General features: G+C 39.0%; 1 protein-coding gene across 1 annotated transcript in view; it reads left to right on the top strand.

The window, feature by feature from the left end:
• LOC126184345 (potassium voltage-gated channel subfamily H member 2) overlaps positions 1 to 18,770 on the top strand; it is an 832,502-nt gene that overhangs the window by 541,866 nt on the left and 271,866 nt on the right. The window contains exon 6 of the mRNA XM_049926724.1: positions 12,617 to 12,737. Coding sequence (XP_049782681.1) covers positions 12,617 to 12,737 — 121 coding nt within the window. The remainder of the gene's footprint in view (positions 1 to 12,616; positions 12,738 to 18,770) is intronic.

Consider the following 18,770-nt stretch of genomic DNA (forward strand, 5'->3'; position numbering starts at 1 on the left):
ACATGATGGAATGTAAGTTCCCAAAATAAGTATATTTTGTGTCACAGATGTCTCCACTTTATGAGATTGTCCTAATGGTAAGAACAGCAGAGGACAATTTTTTATGGTGTATTGCATATGATGTTGCCAGCTGACCCTACTGTGTATGAGGAGTCCAAAGAATTTGGTCCAGTGTACTCTTTGTATTTGATGACTCTCATGTAAAATAGGAATCTCTTGTGGGACTTCGTGATCAAAGCTGAAGTGGATGTAATTGGTTGTTCAGGTTCACTGTTAGTGAGTTAGGCTAAGAGTTTTGAAAGTAATTTGTTGGCTTCAGCTCTTATGTCAGTGGACTGTTTGTTGTTTATCATAGTGCTAGTATCATCAGCAAACATAGTAAACTTGCATGTTTTGTTTGACAAAGGCTGGACATTTATGTAAATTAGAAACAGCAGTGGATCAAGAACTGACCCCTGAGGAACTCATAGAGTGCAGTGCCCCAGTCAGATTTCACCTCATCCCCTGCTATGCTGCTCTTATCAATAGCTACCTTCTGCTTCCTACCATTTAAGTAAGATTGTAGCCAGTTTCTCACTGCCCCTCTGATGCTGTAGTGCAATGCTTTATTGACAAAGATTTTGTGATCCACTGAGTCAAAAGCCTAAGAGAGATCACAAAATATCCCAACTGGCTTCATTTTTATATCAAGGGATCCCAATATGTCATTTGTGAATGGAAATATTTCTCCAGTAGTGGGCATACCTTTACAGAAACCAAACTATCACTGACATTTGAAAGTTTTCAAGGTGCCGTATAGTTCTGGAATGCAGTAATTTTTTCAAAGACTTTTGCAAAAGTGGTCAAAAGAGAGATGGGGCAATAGTTAGTGACATGTGTTGAGTCTCCCGTTTTGTGTAGTGGCTTCACTATAGCAAGCTTTATTCCATCTGGGAAGACCCCCGTGATACATAAGGCATTATATATGTTGGATAAAACTTTGGATAATTGATCAGAGCAGGCTTTTTGTAGAATATTGGAAATATTATCTACACCTGATCGTTCTATAATTTTTAATGATACAATGGTTTTCTTTACTTTGTTACTAGTTAGGGGGGATACACTTATTTTACTTACTAGATTTGGAGAATTGTGTTTCAGTATCTCCATGGCACTTTCTAAGGAGCCATTGCAGCCTATTTGTGCAGCAGATCTTACGAAATGGTGATTGAATTTTTTTGCAACTATCTCTTGATTGCTTATATATTTATCATCAATATTTAAAACAAAGTGTACATGTTTATTAGCACTGTTGACACCTGACTCACTCCTGATTATATCCCAGTTTGTTTCGATTTTATTACAGGATTGGTTGATTTTGGTGTTAAAATATGAACTTTTTGAGTATTTAATTACATTACTTAGCATTTTACAGTACTTTTTTAAATGATATATATAGGCAGGATTTCTGGAATGTTTTGCTGTGATTTACAATTCACATATGTGTTTGCAGGATATCCTTATCATCTTGGTGATCTGTGATTTTCTTGTGATTTCTTTGAGCTTATTTCAGTCATGATCACTATGTCAGCTTCTATTAACAGACAGGGTACCATTCCCCTAGTCTATCCACCCATTTTTCCTCCATAGGATTATTAAGTCATGGATTGGGACACTTAAAGAAAAGGGTCAGACAGCATTTTTTGGCTTTCGGTGTGAGACTCGAATCTGCACGGAGCCTTCATCCTCTCATGGATTCCACCTAAGGTGTAGCAACAGTAAGGTGTATCAACAGTAAACCTGAGCTTGTTTCTTTTCAAGAAACAGAAGCTCTTACTTTTGATCATTTGTCCAGTTTTTGTCCAACTACCATGAATGCATGTCATAGCATCACAAGTTGAATTTTACGAATGCTGCAAAAAATAAAAATAAAAAAAAATTCATCATACAGTGTCTGGGCAGCCAAACTTCATGGCCTAACCCATAACAGTCAGTTTGTTACTGATGTCCATAGTGATTCTTATGCAAACTGTATGGTGTGTGACATAGTTATCTGTTTAACTCCAGACAAGGAGGTGCACCAGAAGGCTTTACTCTGTTAAACACCCCACCACCCTCCCCATTGGCAGAAGTTTTGCAAATAGCACAGTCTTTTGAAGCTTATCAGGCAGTAGGTGACCAAATTGAAATGTGGGATGATGAAGCACTGCTGTCACAAGATGTTACCACTAGGACAACAGATAGCTTGCATTAGGAAGTGGTAGTAGTGGCAATAAATATATAGGCCCAGCACCGAGCTGAACAAGGACAAGCAAAGCAGCCAAAACCATCACAGCACACAATCAGCATTCTCTGTTTCCATCTTGTCCCTTCTTTTTTGTCCAGCATGAATGTTTGGCATGCACTGAGTGCTGGGCTACTTTTAATACTTGCCAGAATAAAGGCCCCATCGCCTCCCTCTGACATTCATTGAAGGTTGCTCAGGGTATGGACATGGACGTAAACTGTGTGACTCAAATGCTTGTGACTCCTCCCATGTTGCTTATCAAATCAAGTGTTTTTCGCCAGATGATCCGGTTATAGCTCAATACAAGTGCTGCAGATATGTTATTGAATTCTCAAACGTATGTGAGTTTAAGCTTGCTGCTGTTGATACTGGTCATGCAGAAGCTGGTCTGTTACAACAAACAGAACATTGCATTGTTGGTACAATTTACAGGATCTGCCTCTTACAAGTCAGTTGTTCACTCCATTACATTTTTTGTGATTGGTGATGCCAATGTTGAAAAGAGATGGACACATTTCAGGCATTTGGATTTTCCCTCATCAATGCAGTTCACCATGTGACCATTAGGTACCATATTATCAGTTGGAAACATGGTGTGAAGAGTTTTCAGACTTTTTCTCAGAGGGTGTAAGGTGTGCTACGAATTTTTCTGCTCATATTTCTTTGAAATGCATGGCTTGACTTCATTTTTGTCATGTGCATCCGTTCCTGTCGCCCTGAAAGATCAAGTGAAATCAGAGTGGGACAGACTTCAATCTCTAGCAGTGGTACAACCTGTAATGGCTAGTGACCGGTCATTTCACTGGCTGTAATTTGGAAGCGATTGGGAAAACTTTACCCTGTGGTGACTTCACCACTACTGTTGATGTGCAGTTGATCATGTATACATATTCCCTCTCATGCCAGGAGGAACTTTTGGTAAAAATATGGAGTGGCTAGTACTTTTTTAAAACTGATTTGTCTGAAGTGTGGTTCCTGTGGACGAAGTGTCTTGTCGAGTTTTGGTTTTGAATGCTCCTTTTGGTTTCTATTAATATTTGTGCCTTACATTTGGTGTGCCTAGTGCCCCTGCTATTTAACAAAGTTTTTTTAGAGCATTTGTCTATTCCTGTTGTGGGTTGCATTAATTATCTGGATGATATTGTTGTCACAGGCTCCTCCATGGCCAATCACTCGGAAAACTTAGGCACTTTGTTTCTGTCTTACAATCCAGAAGCTTATGGTTTAACCTCACAAAAAAGTCTCAGTTTTTTTCAACCTTCAGTTATTTATTTAGGCTTTGAGGTCTTGCAGAATGGGGTTCACCCTCTGCCATACCATATCTCTGCAGTTACGTCTATGTATCACCCCTCGTTCATGATGGAACTTCAGGCCTTCCTAGGGAAAACAGCCTACTACCATAAATTCTTGCCAGTGCAGCCACATTGGCCCACCTGTTGCATGTACTGTTATGCAAGAATCTACATTTTTGCTGGGGCCTGGATTGCGAAAATGATTTACAAATATCAAAATCCAAACTACACTCGGCCCTATGTTTAGCTACATTAGACAAGCACACAGTTTTGGTGACTGACGTCTCACAGTAAGGCCTTGGTATTGCCTTAGTGCACTGATATGCTGATGACTCTGAATGACCTATTACTTTTGTCTTGAAATCTCTCACTCTGGTCCAGTAGTGTTACCCTGAGGTGGCAAAAGAAGCTCTTGGCATAGTCTATGCTCTCAAGAAATTTCATATTTTTTATATAGATCAAAGTTTAACCTTATTACTGATCATAAACCCTCACACTTCCTTGTCTGACGAAGCAGCAAACCATCTAAAACACTGGGCACTGTTCTTCTGTCACTACAACTGTGAAATCCATTTTTGACCTACATCTAAAAATGCTAATGTGGACACCTTGTCCTGCCTTCCTGTGGGTCCTGATCCCAACTTTGATTGTGAAGAATTGCTTTGCTTACATCTTCATATTGTAATGAAGGCTGGAGTCAAGGGTTTTCCAATTACAAGCTTGTAGATAGCAGCTGCCATTGCTGCCAACCAATTTCTCCACCAGGTGGTTCAATTTATTCACAGGCAGGTCACATAAACTACAGGATTAGCCTTTGAACCCCCTGTGCAAATATTTTTCCTTATATTATCACCTCTCTGTTTTAACAGTGTTTCACTGTAGTCCATGTAAGACCTCTCTCCCAGCTCCCAGAATAGTCATTCCCCCTGCATTATGGTGCGACATTCTATGCCTTCTCCACTGGGGCCATTGGGGAGTTTTGTGCACTAAACTATTAGGTAGGAGACAAGCTTTTTGGCCAGAGATTGATGACAAAATTGTCCATTTTTTTGCTGTTTGGGGGCAGTGTGCCCGACAACTAGCAGCTCACAGGAAGTCTCTGTCCACATGGTCTGCTACATGCCAGCGAAAGTGATGCATTCATGTCAACTGTACGGGTGCATTTGTGAATTCCTTGGTCGTGGATGCTTTTTCCTGGCTCCCTTACATTCTCTGGCTTGCATCGACATTGGCTGAGGTCACAATTTGTATGCTGTAGAGGGTTTTCTCTATTGAGTTGTAGCTTTGTACCTTACTTTCCATTAATGGGCCCCATTCTTTCAGTTGTTTTGTTCCCATCATTGTATTCATCATGTTATGGCTCTGCCATTCCACCCATAATCAAATGGCAAGGTGGAATGACTGTTGCATTCATTCAAGTCCTAAATGAAATAGTTTGTTGTGGATTCTTTGCTGGATGCTGCCCTTGTCCCTTTTCTGAGAACCTATCGCTTAACATCGGTGTGAGAGCAGAGCGTGGCTGAGTTGCTTCATGGCTGACAGCCACATACACACTCCTCCAGCTTCTGCAGCCTGCATTGCACCTGTTGTGGTTGGCTTCATCTGACCTCTTCGCACTGGGATCACTGGTGTGGGTGCAAGGGTTTACCGACCACTGTTTTCCGCTGATGGGGACACTGTCCTTGTGACAACCATATAACTGATGGGCTGTTGTCCCACCACTTTGATGACTGCACTCCTCCTCACTACCAGAAGCTACCAGTTTGCTGGTGAGGCAGCCATCACTGCAGCCTGCCCTGCTGCCTTCTGCCTCGAGCCCATCATTGCCTACCATGGAGGCAACCCCCCCCCCCCCCCCCCAACACCCTCCCAATGGCTGCCTGCCTATTTCCTGTGCTGCTCTCTGGCACCATGGGGTTCCTGTTTCCCAGCACCAGTGCCAGTTCACCTCTAGCATCTGGTCTGTTGGTGCAGCCTGCTGGGCCAATTCTGCCAGCCCCCTTGCCATCATTGCATCAGGCATTGTCACCAGTGTGTCCAGCCACATCTCCTCCAGACTGGGATGTACCTGCTGATTATGACACAGAGATGGCGATGGTACCCTTCTCTCCAGTGCTGTCATCAGGTGCCTCAGGGACTCACCCCCCAAGCTCATATGTACGTCCTCATGCATACTGGCCCTATGCTCTGATTCCTGCCTGACAGATTCCATCAGCACTGGCTAGTGCTGCTCTGGATCTGATGGATGTGACTTTTGTCGGGCCACCAGCATCTCCTCCATCACCTAAGCACCCACTTTTCACGAGGGACAGGTGTGCTGTATGCTGCAACTAGTGCATGTGACTGTGAGTATACTGACAGATATATCACTGTGGGTGCTTGTTTGAATCAGTTGCCAACTGTATTAGATTGGGCTGGATGCTGGAGGCTGTGTGCATGTGTCCATGTCTCTGCTGTACCATCTGCCAGCAACTCACAGATATATATATGCACTGAGCAGTGCTAACTAATTCTCTTTTGAGTCCACATCAGTGTACTGTGTGTCATCACTTGGAGACCCATGAGAGTCTGTTTCCCATTATTGTTCTGAGGTTCATGAATAAAACCATATTTGTGTTACTTGAACCAGTGTCATGTGCCACTTGGTTACTACAATTATTTTTTTTTTTTACGGATGCGTTCCTGGTATGTTAATATATGCAAAAGAAAAACATCTGTTCAAGAGAGATGTTATGAAAGACATGAGAAATTACAGCTATGTTTCAATTCTTTTAATCATGCTGAAAGTATGGAATGATCTATATGCAATCCAAATTAAATATTTCATTTCAAAATATAATATAGTTGTATGTAAATGGCTGGCAGTTCAAGATGGAAGTAACACTGTCACAACCATAAATATATTTGTGCAAAGCATCAGAAATATATTTTATTAGGGTACTGATAGTGACAGTACATTAAATTTCAGTGATTTGGAAAGATTCTTTAATTCTGTAAGACTTGTCTAGCCCATTACTAAACTAAATAAATGTGAAATTGGCGCAATGCATTGTTATGGCTTACATCATATCTGCTGAACGAATGTATGAAATAGGATAATTGCTACCTCAGATCCTATAAATGATTCTAAACAGAGTACAAAAACACAAGGTTTCTGTTGTATGTGAATGACTTGCTTGTAAATATAAATTCCCTGTGCTTTCCATTTCCAGATGACACATTTCTTCTAATTAAGTATAGTGAAAAAATATGATTTTGACGTAATTTCACTCACTATCCTGGAAACCTCTTGAAGCTAAATGGATTCAGACTGAACATTTTTTAAATCCATTGTGCAGTTTACATGTAAATAATCAGAATACTAAGAAAATCATAACCATTAATGTGTGGAGGAAGTCAATGAAGTCAAATTCCTTTGACTAATTCTAGACTAGAATTATCCTGTTATACCAACAGAGAGTGAGAATGGAAAACATTCCAAGTGCCATTTCTATTCAAAATATAGATATTGTCATGTCTTTGACTCTAAGGACATATAAACCATCAATGATTTCCTCATATATAAAATTAATGGAGTTTGCTCATTTTGAAATGCACATCCAGATCTCCATATCTTTTCATTTGGAACTGTTAGTTTACTGCTCTAGAGATATGTCATTCAATGTGTTCATGTTTTTCATGCTGCAGATCAATTTGTTCATTATTTTATCCTACAACAAAACAATGATAGCCAACACAGAGCTCATGTCATGATATACGAGGGTTGTTTTTTAAGTAAGGGCCATTCGCGCGTATAGTCCCGTAGTTCGCGCGGACGCCGCAACAAGCCACCGCGCTACTTGCCGGCATTTTTCCCATTCACACTGATGCAAGTTGCAGCTCTGTAGCTGACGTGTACGCATCGCTGTGCTACTTTATAATGTTGACGATTATTGAATCGCCCGCCCCGTGTGAGATACGGTCAGTGATACGTTTTTTGACTGCGAGAAGCCTATCAGCTGCAGAAATTCATCATCAGTTAACAGAAGTTTATGGCTTGAATGCAGTGAGTGAAGGTAAAGTGCATCAATGGGTTAGAGGGTTTAAAAATGGCCGTCAAAACGTCCATGACGAAGAACGCTCAGGCCGGCCCTCTGTGATCACTGATGATTTGGTGGCTGCAGTCGAAACAAAGATTCGGAGGACAGAAGATTCACAATTTCCACTCTTTCTTTGGAATTTCCACACGTTTAAGGATCGGTTTTGTACAAAATTGTGTCTGAAAACCTAAACTTTAAGGAACTGTGTTCTCGGTGGGTACCCAGACTCCTCACAGAGGACCACAAAGGGAAGAGATTTGCCACTTCATTCCACTTTTTGATTCGTTACGAGGAAGAAGGGGATGACATGTTGAGTGAAATTGTCACTCGAGATGAAACATGGGTATCCCATATCACTCCCAAAAGCAAGGGACAATCGATGGAATGGCGACACACAACCTCACCCGTCAAGGTCAAAGCCAAACAGATGCTGTCAAAGCGCAAGATTATGGCAACTGTGTTCTGGGACTGGTGCAGTCTTTTGCTAGTGGACTTTATGCCATGAGGAACGACAATCAACTCAGATGCCTACTGTGCAACTCTAAAGAAGCTCCGCAGAGCAATTCAAATCAAAAGGCGCGGCATGCTGACAAAAGGAGTTTTGCTCCTGCACGATAACGCTAGGCCTCACACCTCTCAAAAGACTCGGGATTTGATGGATTCTTTTGGCTGGGAAGTTTTGGACCATGCACCATACTGCCCCGACCTTGCTCCTAGCGATTTTCACCTTTTCTGGTACCTGAAACACCATCTTGGCGGGCAGTGCTTCAATGACGACGATGAAGTGAAAGCGGCCGTGAACTCTTGGCTGTCGGAGCAGGCGGCCGAATTCTTTGAAGAGGGAATTAAAAACTTAGTTGTATGGTATGACAAGTGCTTAAATAAACAATGCAGCTATGTAGAAAAATATGTAAAAGTGTGTAGAATCAGAAAATAAAAGTTTTTTTACAAAAATATTTGTATCTTTTTTTAAAAATAAAAACAGCCCTTACTTAAAAAACAACCCTCGTACCTTAAACACAAAAGGTGTAGCACATGTAGTATCTACCTCCATGGATCTACTGTGGAATTAATTGATGATTGTGCTAAAGCCATAATATGTTCAATATGAGTGCCTATTAAGTGTTTGAAGATTGTGAAATGATAATAATGTTCACATGGGTCTTTGATCATTTATTTTGAACAGTGAATTTTTCCAGATTACATTAGATTAGTACTTGTTTCATAGGTCATGAATACGACACTTCGTAATGATGCGGAAAGAGTCAGGTTAATAAAAGGTGTCTATACAAGATATTACATTAGACAAAATATTACATGACACTCAATATATATATATATATATATATATAGAACTGATAAGAAATAAGATTTTTAAAAAAAAATCTCACGAGATAGTTAAAGATGACTAATGTAATAAGTGAATAAATCAAAATAAAATCTACAATCAAATAAATAAAAGAGAGATCATCCCATAGTGCCCCAGGCAGCACCCCAGAGTGCCCCAGGGAGCATCCCAGAGTGCCCCAGAGAGCTACAACACCAAGAAGAATCGCTTCTCGGCTTTTGGCAAGATCAATGTGTAGTGTCAACAAATAAACAAACAAATAAATACCCACCCACCTCCCAAGGAGTCGGAACTCCCACACCCTATTATTAAATAAATAAATAAATAAATAAATATATATATATATACACACTCCTGGAAATTGAAATAAGAACACCGTGAATTCATTGTCCCAGGAAGGGAAACTTTATTGACACATTCCTGGGGTCAGATACATCACATGATCACACTGACAGAACCACAGGCACATAGACACAGGCAACAGAGAATGCACAATGTCGGCACTAGTACAGTGTATATCCACCTTTCGCAGCAATGCAGGCTGCTATTCTCCCATGGAGACGGTCGTAGAGATGCTGGATGTAGTCCTGTGGAACGGCTCGCCATGCCATTTCCACCTGGCGCCTCAGTTGGACCAGCGTTCGTGCTGGACGTGCAGACCGCGTGAGACGACGCTTCATCCAGTCCCAAACATGCTCAATGGGGGACAGATCCGGAGATCTTGCTGGCCAGGGTAGTTGACTTACACCTTCTAGAGCACGTTGGGTGGCACGGGATACATGCGGACGTGCATTGTCCTGTTGGAACAGCAAGTTCCCTTGTCGGTCTAGGAATGGTAGAACGATGGGTTCAATGACGGTTTGGATGTACCGTTTACTATTCAGTGTCCCCTCGACGATCACCAGTGGTGTACGGCCAGTGTAGGAGATCGCTCCCCACACCATGATGCCGGGTGTTGGCCCTGTGTGCCTCGGTCGTATGCAGTCCTGATTGTGGCGCTCACCTGCACGGCGCCAAACACACATACGACCATCATTGGCACCAAGGCAGAAGTGACTCTCATTGCTGAAGACGACACGTCTCCATTTGTCCCTCCATTCATGCCTGTCGCGACACCACTGGAGGCGGGCTGCACGATGTTGGGGCGTGAGCGGAAGACGGCCTAACGGTGTGCGGGACCGTAGCCCAGCTTCATGGAGACGGTTGCGAATGGTCCTCGCCGATACCCCAGGAGCAACAGCGTCCCTAATTTGCTGGGAAGTGGCGGTGCGGTCCCCTACAGCACTGCGTAGGATCCTACGGTCTTGGCGTGCATCCGTGCGTCACTGCGGTCCGGTCCCAGGTCGATGGGCACGTGCACCTTCCGCCGACCACTGGCGACAACATCGATGTACTGTGGAGACCTCACGCCCCACGTGTTGAGCAATTTGGCGGTACGTCCACCCAGCCTCCCGCATGCCCACTATACGCCCTCGCTCAAAGTCCGTCAACTGCACATACAGTTCACGTCCACGCTGTCGCGGCATGCTACCAGTGTTAAAGACTGCGATGGAGCTCCGTATGCCACGGCAAACTGGCTGACACTGACGGCGGCGGTGCACAAATGCTGCGCAGCTAGCGCCATTTGACGGCCAACACCGCGGTTCCTGGTGTGTCCGCTGTGCCGTGCATGTGATCATTGCTTGTACAGCCCTCTCGCAGTGTCCGGAGCAAGTATGGTGGGTCTGACACACCGGTGTCAATGTGTTCTTTTTTCCATTTCCATATATATATATATATATATTTTTTTTTTTTTTTTTGTAGGGGGGGGGGGGGGGGGGTGGGAGTTGGGAAATTACCCACTTACTATATCCAAAAATTCATCTAATGAGTAAAAGGAGTTGCCATTACGAAATTATTTTAATTTCCTTTCAAATGCTATATGGCTATCTGTCAGACTTTTGATGCTATTAGGTAAGTGACCAAAGACTTTTGTGGCAGCATAATTTACCCCCTTCTGAGCCAAAGTTAGATTTAACCTTGAGTAGTGAAGATCATCCTTTCTCCTAGTGTTGTAGCCATGTACACTGCTATTACTTTTGAATTCATTCGGATTGTTAATAACAAATTTCATAAGTGAATATATGTATTGTGAGGCTACAGTGTAGATTTCTAGCTCTTTAAATAAGTGTCTGCAGGATGATCTTGGATGAGCTCCAGCAATTATTCTGATTACACGCTTTTGTGCAATGAACACTCTTTTACTCAATGATGAGTTACCCCAGAATATGATGCCATATGAAAGCAGAGAATGAAAATAGGCGTGGTAAGCTAATTTACTTAGATGTATATCGCCAAAATTTGCAATGACCCTAATAGCATAAGTAGCTGAACTCAAACATTTCAGCAGATCCTCAGTGTGTTTTTTCCAGTTCAACCACTTATCAATGCATACACCTAGAAATTTTGAATATTCTACCTTAGCTACCGATATCTGATCGAAGTCTATATTTATTAATGGTGTCATTCCATTTACTGTGTGGAACTGTATATACTGTGCTTTGTCAAAGTTTAATGAGAGCCCATTTGCGGAGAACCACTTAATGATTTTCTGAAAAACATCGTTTACAATTTCACTAGTTAATTCTTGTCTGTCATGTGTGATAGCTATACTTGTCTCATCGGCAAAAAGTACCAGCTTTGCATCTTCATGAATATAGAATGGAAAGTCATTAATATATATTAAGAACAGCAGAGGATCCAAGACCGAACCTTGCGACACCCCATTCTTGATTGTTCCCCAGTTTGAGAAATCACCAATTTTTTACATGTTATGTGAACTGTTTATTTCAACTTTCTGCACTCTTCCAGTTAGGTATGATTTAAACCATTTGAGCACTGTCCCATTCATACCACAGTACTTGAGCTTATCTAGAAGTATTCCATGATTTACACAATCGAAACCCTTTGATAGAACACAAAAAATCCCAACGAATGACTTCCGGTTACTCAGAGCATTTAATATTTCATTAGTGAAAGTATATATAGCATTTTCCATTGAAAAACCCTTATGGAAACCAAACTGACATTTTGTTAAAACTTTATTTTTACAAATGTGTGAAGCTACTCTACAATACATTACTTTTCCAAGAACTTTGGATAAGGCAGTCAGAAGAGAGATTGTGTGGTAGTTGTTGACATCAGACATATCCCCTTTTTTTATGCAGTGGTTTAACAATGGCATACTTCAGTCTATCTGGGGAAATACCCTGCTTCAGAGAGCTATTACATATATGGCTAAGAATCCCACTTATTTCTTGGGAACAAGCTTTTATTATCCTGCTGGAAATACCATTAATTCCATGTGAGCTTTTATTCTTGAAAGAGTTCATTATCTTCCTAATTTCAGAAGGAGAGGTGGGTGGAATGTATAGTTTAAACATGCCCTGAAATAGTTGCTTTTCATTTTAATGTTTTTTTGCACAAGATAGTTGTTTTTGTAATTTTTATGTGACCCAACTTAAAATACAAACTTATCTGTATATTTTACTGTTTCTCCTAGTGTCTGCTGTATAGCAAATAGGAAGTATGTGCATTTTTTACTTAAATTGTAATGAATAATGTCAAATTTATCTGTTGGTCTCAATTTCAGGTATGCAATTGGACATGCTGAGCGAACCTTGATGAATAACAGAGTTGGTTGGCTAGATATATTAGCTAATGACACTCATCAGTTTTACAATGCCAATAACACAGGAGGTCCATCGATAAAGGTAGGTGCCATAGACTACATAAAATTAGGTAAATTCTGCAGTGTTCTACTAATCTCCTCATTTCAGCCACATTTTTGAAAGATTAATTAATTAGTTAGTTAGTTTCATGTGTCAGGGACCATATGTGTGATCAGTTGCACGGATGTGGAATTATACATTTGACATTTGCCTCTCAGATTAATTTGTAAATATGGCATCATGCTTACCTAAAATGTGTTTAGGTGTGAAGCATTGTGCACCCCTCCTTGTGCTAAAGGCAACTTAAATCTGGAGTAAAGAGTGTCAGTATTTCATCTGGTACTGTAATTATGTACAGCTTTGTTCCTTCTGAACTGCAGTAGATAATTTACAACAAACTTATTGAGGTAAGAAATATACTGTCAAGCAGTAGTCAGAGTGCCTAACTTAGCAAGCAGATGTCTACAAGATCATTGTGGGTGTGCACCACATATTATTTTTACAGCACGTTTTTTTCTTTCTTAAAGATGAGTTACCAGCAACATTATTCAATATGACATTATTGAATGAAGATATGCAAAATAGGTCAACTTACTGATTTCTTTCTCCCCAAGATCAGTAATGGTTCTAAGTACACATGAGGGTGAATTAAATTATTTTAAGTGTTCTAATGTCTACTTCTCACAGTTTAAATTCTCATCAATATAGACACCTAAAATTTTTGAAGTTTCCACTCATTTTATTATTTCCTCTATGTGGGTTACACCTATCATTGGGTAGCACTTCTAGATGTGCAGAAATGAATGTGTTGTGTAATTCTGAAATTGAAAGTATGACCACTCACAGGAAACTACCCTGTGATACAGTTAAGAACATTGTTTACAATTTCTTCTATTGCTATATGTGTGCTTATATTGGTTACAATACTACTGTCATCTGGGAATATAACAAATTCTGCTTGTTGTATATTAGATGGCAATTTGTTTACATATATCAATAACAATAGTGCACCTAAGTCAAACCCTTGTGGAATTCCATACATGCTTTCTTCCTAGTCAGAATAATGTTCCAAGGCTACACTAGTTGAATTAATAAGTACAACTTTTGGCATTCTTTTGGTTAGATATGACATTATCCATTACTTGACTATACCATCATTTGATGAAACTTCAGTTTATCTACAGAATATTGTGATTCAGACAATGAAATGCCTTTGGTAGGTGGCAGAAAATACCAACTGGTGCTATTTCGTTATTTGATGGGCATAAAATTTGATTAGAGAACATGTAAATGAAATTTTCATTTGAGCAACTCTTCTAAAATCCAAACTGTTGTTTACTGAGTGTAATACTGAGTGCTTGATTCTAACCTAAAAAAGGTACTCCTCTGATGCTAGTAATCATCAAAATCTTGCTTTATGTGATGGTGGCCACCCATACATGTTTCAGCAAGATGCTCAGCTAACCTATCTTTCCCTCTCCTATTCAGGTGTAGTCTATGTCTAGCATTTCCCCATCTTTCAATTGTAGCGACAGGCACAGCACTTGTATGAGATTTCAGTCAGCAGCAGCCTTCTCAACTCAGTGTTCACATGGCTAACAGCAGTGTTAACCCAGAACTGGTCATGACACTGCAGAACCTCCAAGAAACTCACAGTGGTGTATGTAGTTCCTGTGGCCATCAGAGTGTGCATCATTTGAGTGTCTATGTGGTTATGTGTGTACTATTTCTATATACGTACAAGACTTTTGTATATTTTTCCCATAGTATTCTAGTGGGTTGTAGTACTTTAGATTAACCACATTTCAAGCATGTCTCATGAAGTGTCATGGCAGAAATAACATGAATGAAACAGAAAAATCTTACATACCAAAAATTGATAATATTAATAATGAAACACATAGCAACTTGTGAAATTTTTTTTTATAACATTGCAAAGATAATATTGAAAGTAAATCTTGTAACATCACGTAAGTAACTACAATGGCAGTTCATATAAAGGTGTATTAGATACTGAAAGGAAATGTTAAGTCACTGTTTGTTTATGAGTATAGGTTCCTTGAACCATTTTGAAAACTTATGATATGCACATCTACATCATATTAACTACATGTAATTATTACTTCAGCATTAAATCATGATCTTTTTTGATAGATCAATGTAATTTAGTGATTTTAAGTAGGGAAGAATGACAGTATTGATAGAAGACAATATTTCCAAAAGACTGACAGGATAGGATAAGAGTGGATGTAGCATAGAAACTAAAGTGATGAAATGATACAACAGCTGGAATCCTTTGCTTGCCATGACACAGGACATACTGAGAATGTTTGTTCTCCTGAAGTATTACACAATGTATTAATATAAAAAACCAATTAAATTTCTTGGCAACATTAAACAACAGATCAATTATTACTAGCACATGGAAAATATATTCAGTGAAAAGTTTTTCTTTTTATCAACAAGTAAATTTGCAGCATCAGTTTATGTAATTAGACATTCATTAAGCTTTATGACTATATTTTTTAATTTCAGTAATGTTCCTTAGTCCAAACAACTTCCTAAGATTACGGATATATATGTCTATTGGTGTTTGGATGTGGGTTGGCCAATACCTCAAATTGGACTATATAGGTATCAAAGAATTTTTTTAACTCAGCCGTTAACAATTTGGATATTTCATGGGTCTTAACTAAGTCTCTTGTCTTACATCATATTATTTTAAATGTAGAATCATGTTTCTTCATTCTTGTTCACCGTCTTTCTTCATTACTTTTATTTCTCAACAGCTTCTTTTTCCTTGTGTTGAAGTAGGTTTACATTCTGGAAATTCAATGTTTTCATTAATGACATTAGCTGGTTTTGTGTCAAATAGTACTTCTTGTGGTGAAAAACCTGTTGATATTTTTTGCAAACTGTTCATCACATTTTCAAAATGAACTAAATTTTCAATCCAAGACAGATTTTTATGACATTTATGTTTTCACTATCATCTCCCTTTCCTTCCTCAGTGAATTGTTTTTGTATTATACTCCCTTTTTGCCTGACACATATATTGTTTTCTCTCTCTTTTCAAGAGCTGCACAAACTCTAGGTAACCCACGAGTCCCCAAAATAAATTCTTTACTTAATTCTGAAATTATTGAGTAAACATCTTCAAATTCTACACCTTGAGTTTCAAACATCATTAAAGTGTGGTATCTCACCAACTTACTGTGTCTACCAACAGCCCCTGTAATCTTTACTCCTATCACTGGCATCTCAATATAATTCTTATTCTCTTTAACTTCATCACTTAAAGCTTCCGATGTTCCAGAAATTCTGCTGCCTGAATCCAGTAATGCTTTCCCTTTCCAATATCCTATTTTTATGTGAACATATGGATACTCTATTTCATCTGTTGTCTTTGTATTGAAGTATTCATGTAATAGGTCCTTTTCAACTGCAAAGGTCTTCAAATCTTTGTAATTCTGAATGCTCCTGTTTATCATTAAATCATTTACCTTCATCATCTGATTAATGCTTGTATCAGAGTCATCATTGACACAAGACATACTGAGAATATTTGTTCTCCTGAAGTATTAAAAGTTCCCTAAAACTGCAATTAAACCTTAACTCATATATGCCTTCTTTTTGCATGATTCATAATTTGTATTGGAATTTACTTCCATCCTATCAGGGTAAACTCTTTGTCACAAGGCTGCTAACTTTCTTCGATAATGTATCACTAAATAAGCCAGGTTAGGCATCTTGTATGTAGATTTGTTTTGAACATGTTCAGTGATTAAGTCATGAGCATCATTGTTATTTACACATGTAACAGATTCAGACACTTCATGTGCAACTTCATTTTCATTTCTACTTGCCTCTATCAACTTTATGAATATCATCAACTCCTCTTCCTCCTTTCTTTAACAAAACATCCTTAAATCCAACCAAATAATCCACATTTTCACTTTTATTACCCATAAGTCTCCCTCATCAATGCTGGCCGAAGTGGCCGTGCGGTTCTAGGCGCTGCAGTCTGGAACCGCGAGACCGCTACGGTCGCAGGTTCGAATCCTGCCTCGGGCATGGATGTGTGTGATTTCCTTCGGTTAGTCAGGTTTAACTAGTTCTAAGTTCTAGGGGACTAATGACCTCAGCAGTGGAATCCCATAGTGCTCAGAACCATTTTTCTCCCTCATCAACTCATCAAGCATTAGTGGCATCATCATCTACCATACATTTCTCACTCTTCTCATGTTCTGCAACTTCTCCTCATTCAGAAAATATCTCACAAATATTTAAGCTATAATCACCAATCTCTTTCAGATTTTTTCACAGGTGAACATTGTAAAAGTTTTCTAAATCACCTTCCTGTAACTCATAATTCTGATTTTTAGTTTCTTTTGTGTTTTGTTTTTTAAGCCTTTTTTGCTACAAATTGCCCCAATACTTTTGATCTACTCTTCATTTGTTAAGTTGGTACTCTTGCTTAATTGCCTCTTTATTGAAGCAACTGTTTTGTGTAGCCTTTATGTTCCCTTATTGGTCCATGTATTGAAATCATTGTCCTTCACTCTCACATTGAGAACCTTTAGTTTAACTGTTCAGTAATTTTAGCAGCCTGAATGAAATGTTTAGGTGGCTGTTGATTATAATCTTAGTTTCTGTTGCATCACTTATACTCCCTATTGTAGTGTCTCCCTCTGTTATCAAAATCTCTTGGTGGTCCCTCTTCTGGATTTCTATGATTATCATCATTCATAACCCCTCCTGTGACAATTATTGTTTCCCCAATTTCAATTATAATTGTTTTGTGTGAAATGATTTGAACCAAAACTTTGTCTATGATTTCTTTCAAATGCTCTGTCCATCTTTTCTACATGTTTAAGGAATTGTTCAGCTGATTCATCAGGCCAGTACATTAATTCTCATTGTATATTCTCAGGTAACCATATCTTGAAAGCATCAGATTTTGTCAGTTTATTGAAAGCCTGATTTAAATGAACATGTTTCTGCAATTGATTCTTACAAAACTCTTTCATCCTCCCTTTGTGTCCTATGTAATTTGATCAGTTGAGAAATTCACTTTTAATTGTAGCTTGTTCTGACTACCCAAAACTCTTTTTGAACTGTTGATAAGATAAATACTGTGTACAACTATGATTTGCCCAAGGTAATGCATCGTCGCCTAAATTTTGTTTCACACGTGTATTAAAAATGTTTTTGGTGTCATACATTCCTGCAAATGACATGACTGTTTTTGAAAACCAAGCAAATTATTATGTATGAATGACACATTGTTTTTAAGTTCTTAATCTTTTTCTGAAATGGTCTTTCTGAGACAATGGAATTTTCTTTCACAAGTTTTGTTAACAGATACAACTACATTATTAAAATTACATTCTGCTTCTAAAATTGCACCTTGAAAATTTATTTCCAGATCAGTTACTTTCTGACAAACAATTTGAATGCTGGATTCTGTCTTTGTGACTCTGTCACTTAATTCTGTGATTTTTGAATTTGTGGTTTCAATTTGTCTACATAGTTCATCTCTGAAAGCCTGAATCTGACTTCCTGCCTTTAATTTAACAGTGTCACAACTTTCAGTAGACTTGTTTTCTAACTAGGTTTTCAAAGTGCCACTTTTATCAGAAATTTGTATGTTTGCTTCAGAAATTTGATTGTTCAAAGATTCACTGGTTTACATAGAGTGTTACTATTTTGTGTTAAAATCTTTATAGCTGCACTCATTTCTGACATAAATTGTCTCAGTGATGGTTTGTTTCTGAAATCTACTGAATCTTCCAAACCCTGATTCTGAAGTCCTAACTCTGAATTATCTTCCTCAAAGAGTCCTTAATGAAGCCACTTTTCTCTTTCTTTAGTGACACTTTGAAAATACAGGGTATTTATAAAATAGTTATGAAAAAGTAACCTGTAATTGTGAAAAAGGTAAATAACTTACATAAATGTTTGATACAGCATTGAGTGCAGTATATCTTCAAGTTTTATTTGCAAATATTCAATTTGGCCTCCTTTGTAACATGACAAACGTCCTGTGTAATCAGTGTCCTGCTAAATCCTATG

The sequence above is a fragment of the Schistocerca cancellata genome, chromosome 4, assembly GCF_023864275.1.
Source record: "Schistocerca cancellata isolate TAMUIC-IGC-003103 chromosome 4, iqSchCanc2.1, whole genome shotgun sequence".
Taxonomy (NCBI): domain Eukaryota; kingdom Metazoa; phylum Arthropoda; class Insecta; order Orthoptera; family Acrididae; genus Schistocerca; species Schistocerca cancellata.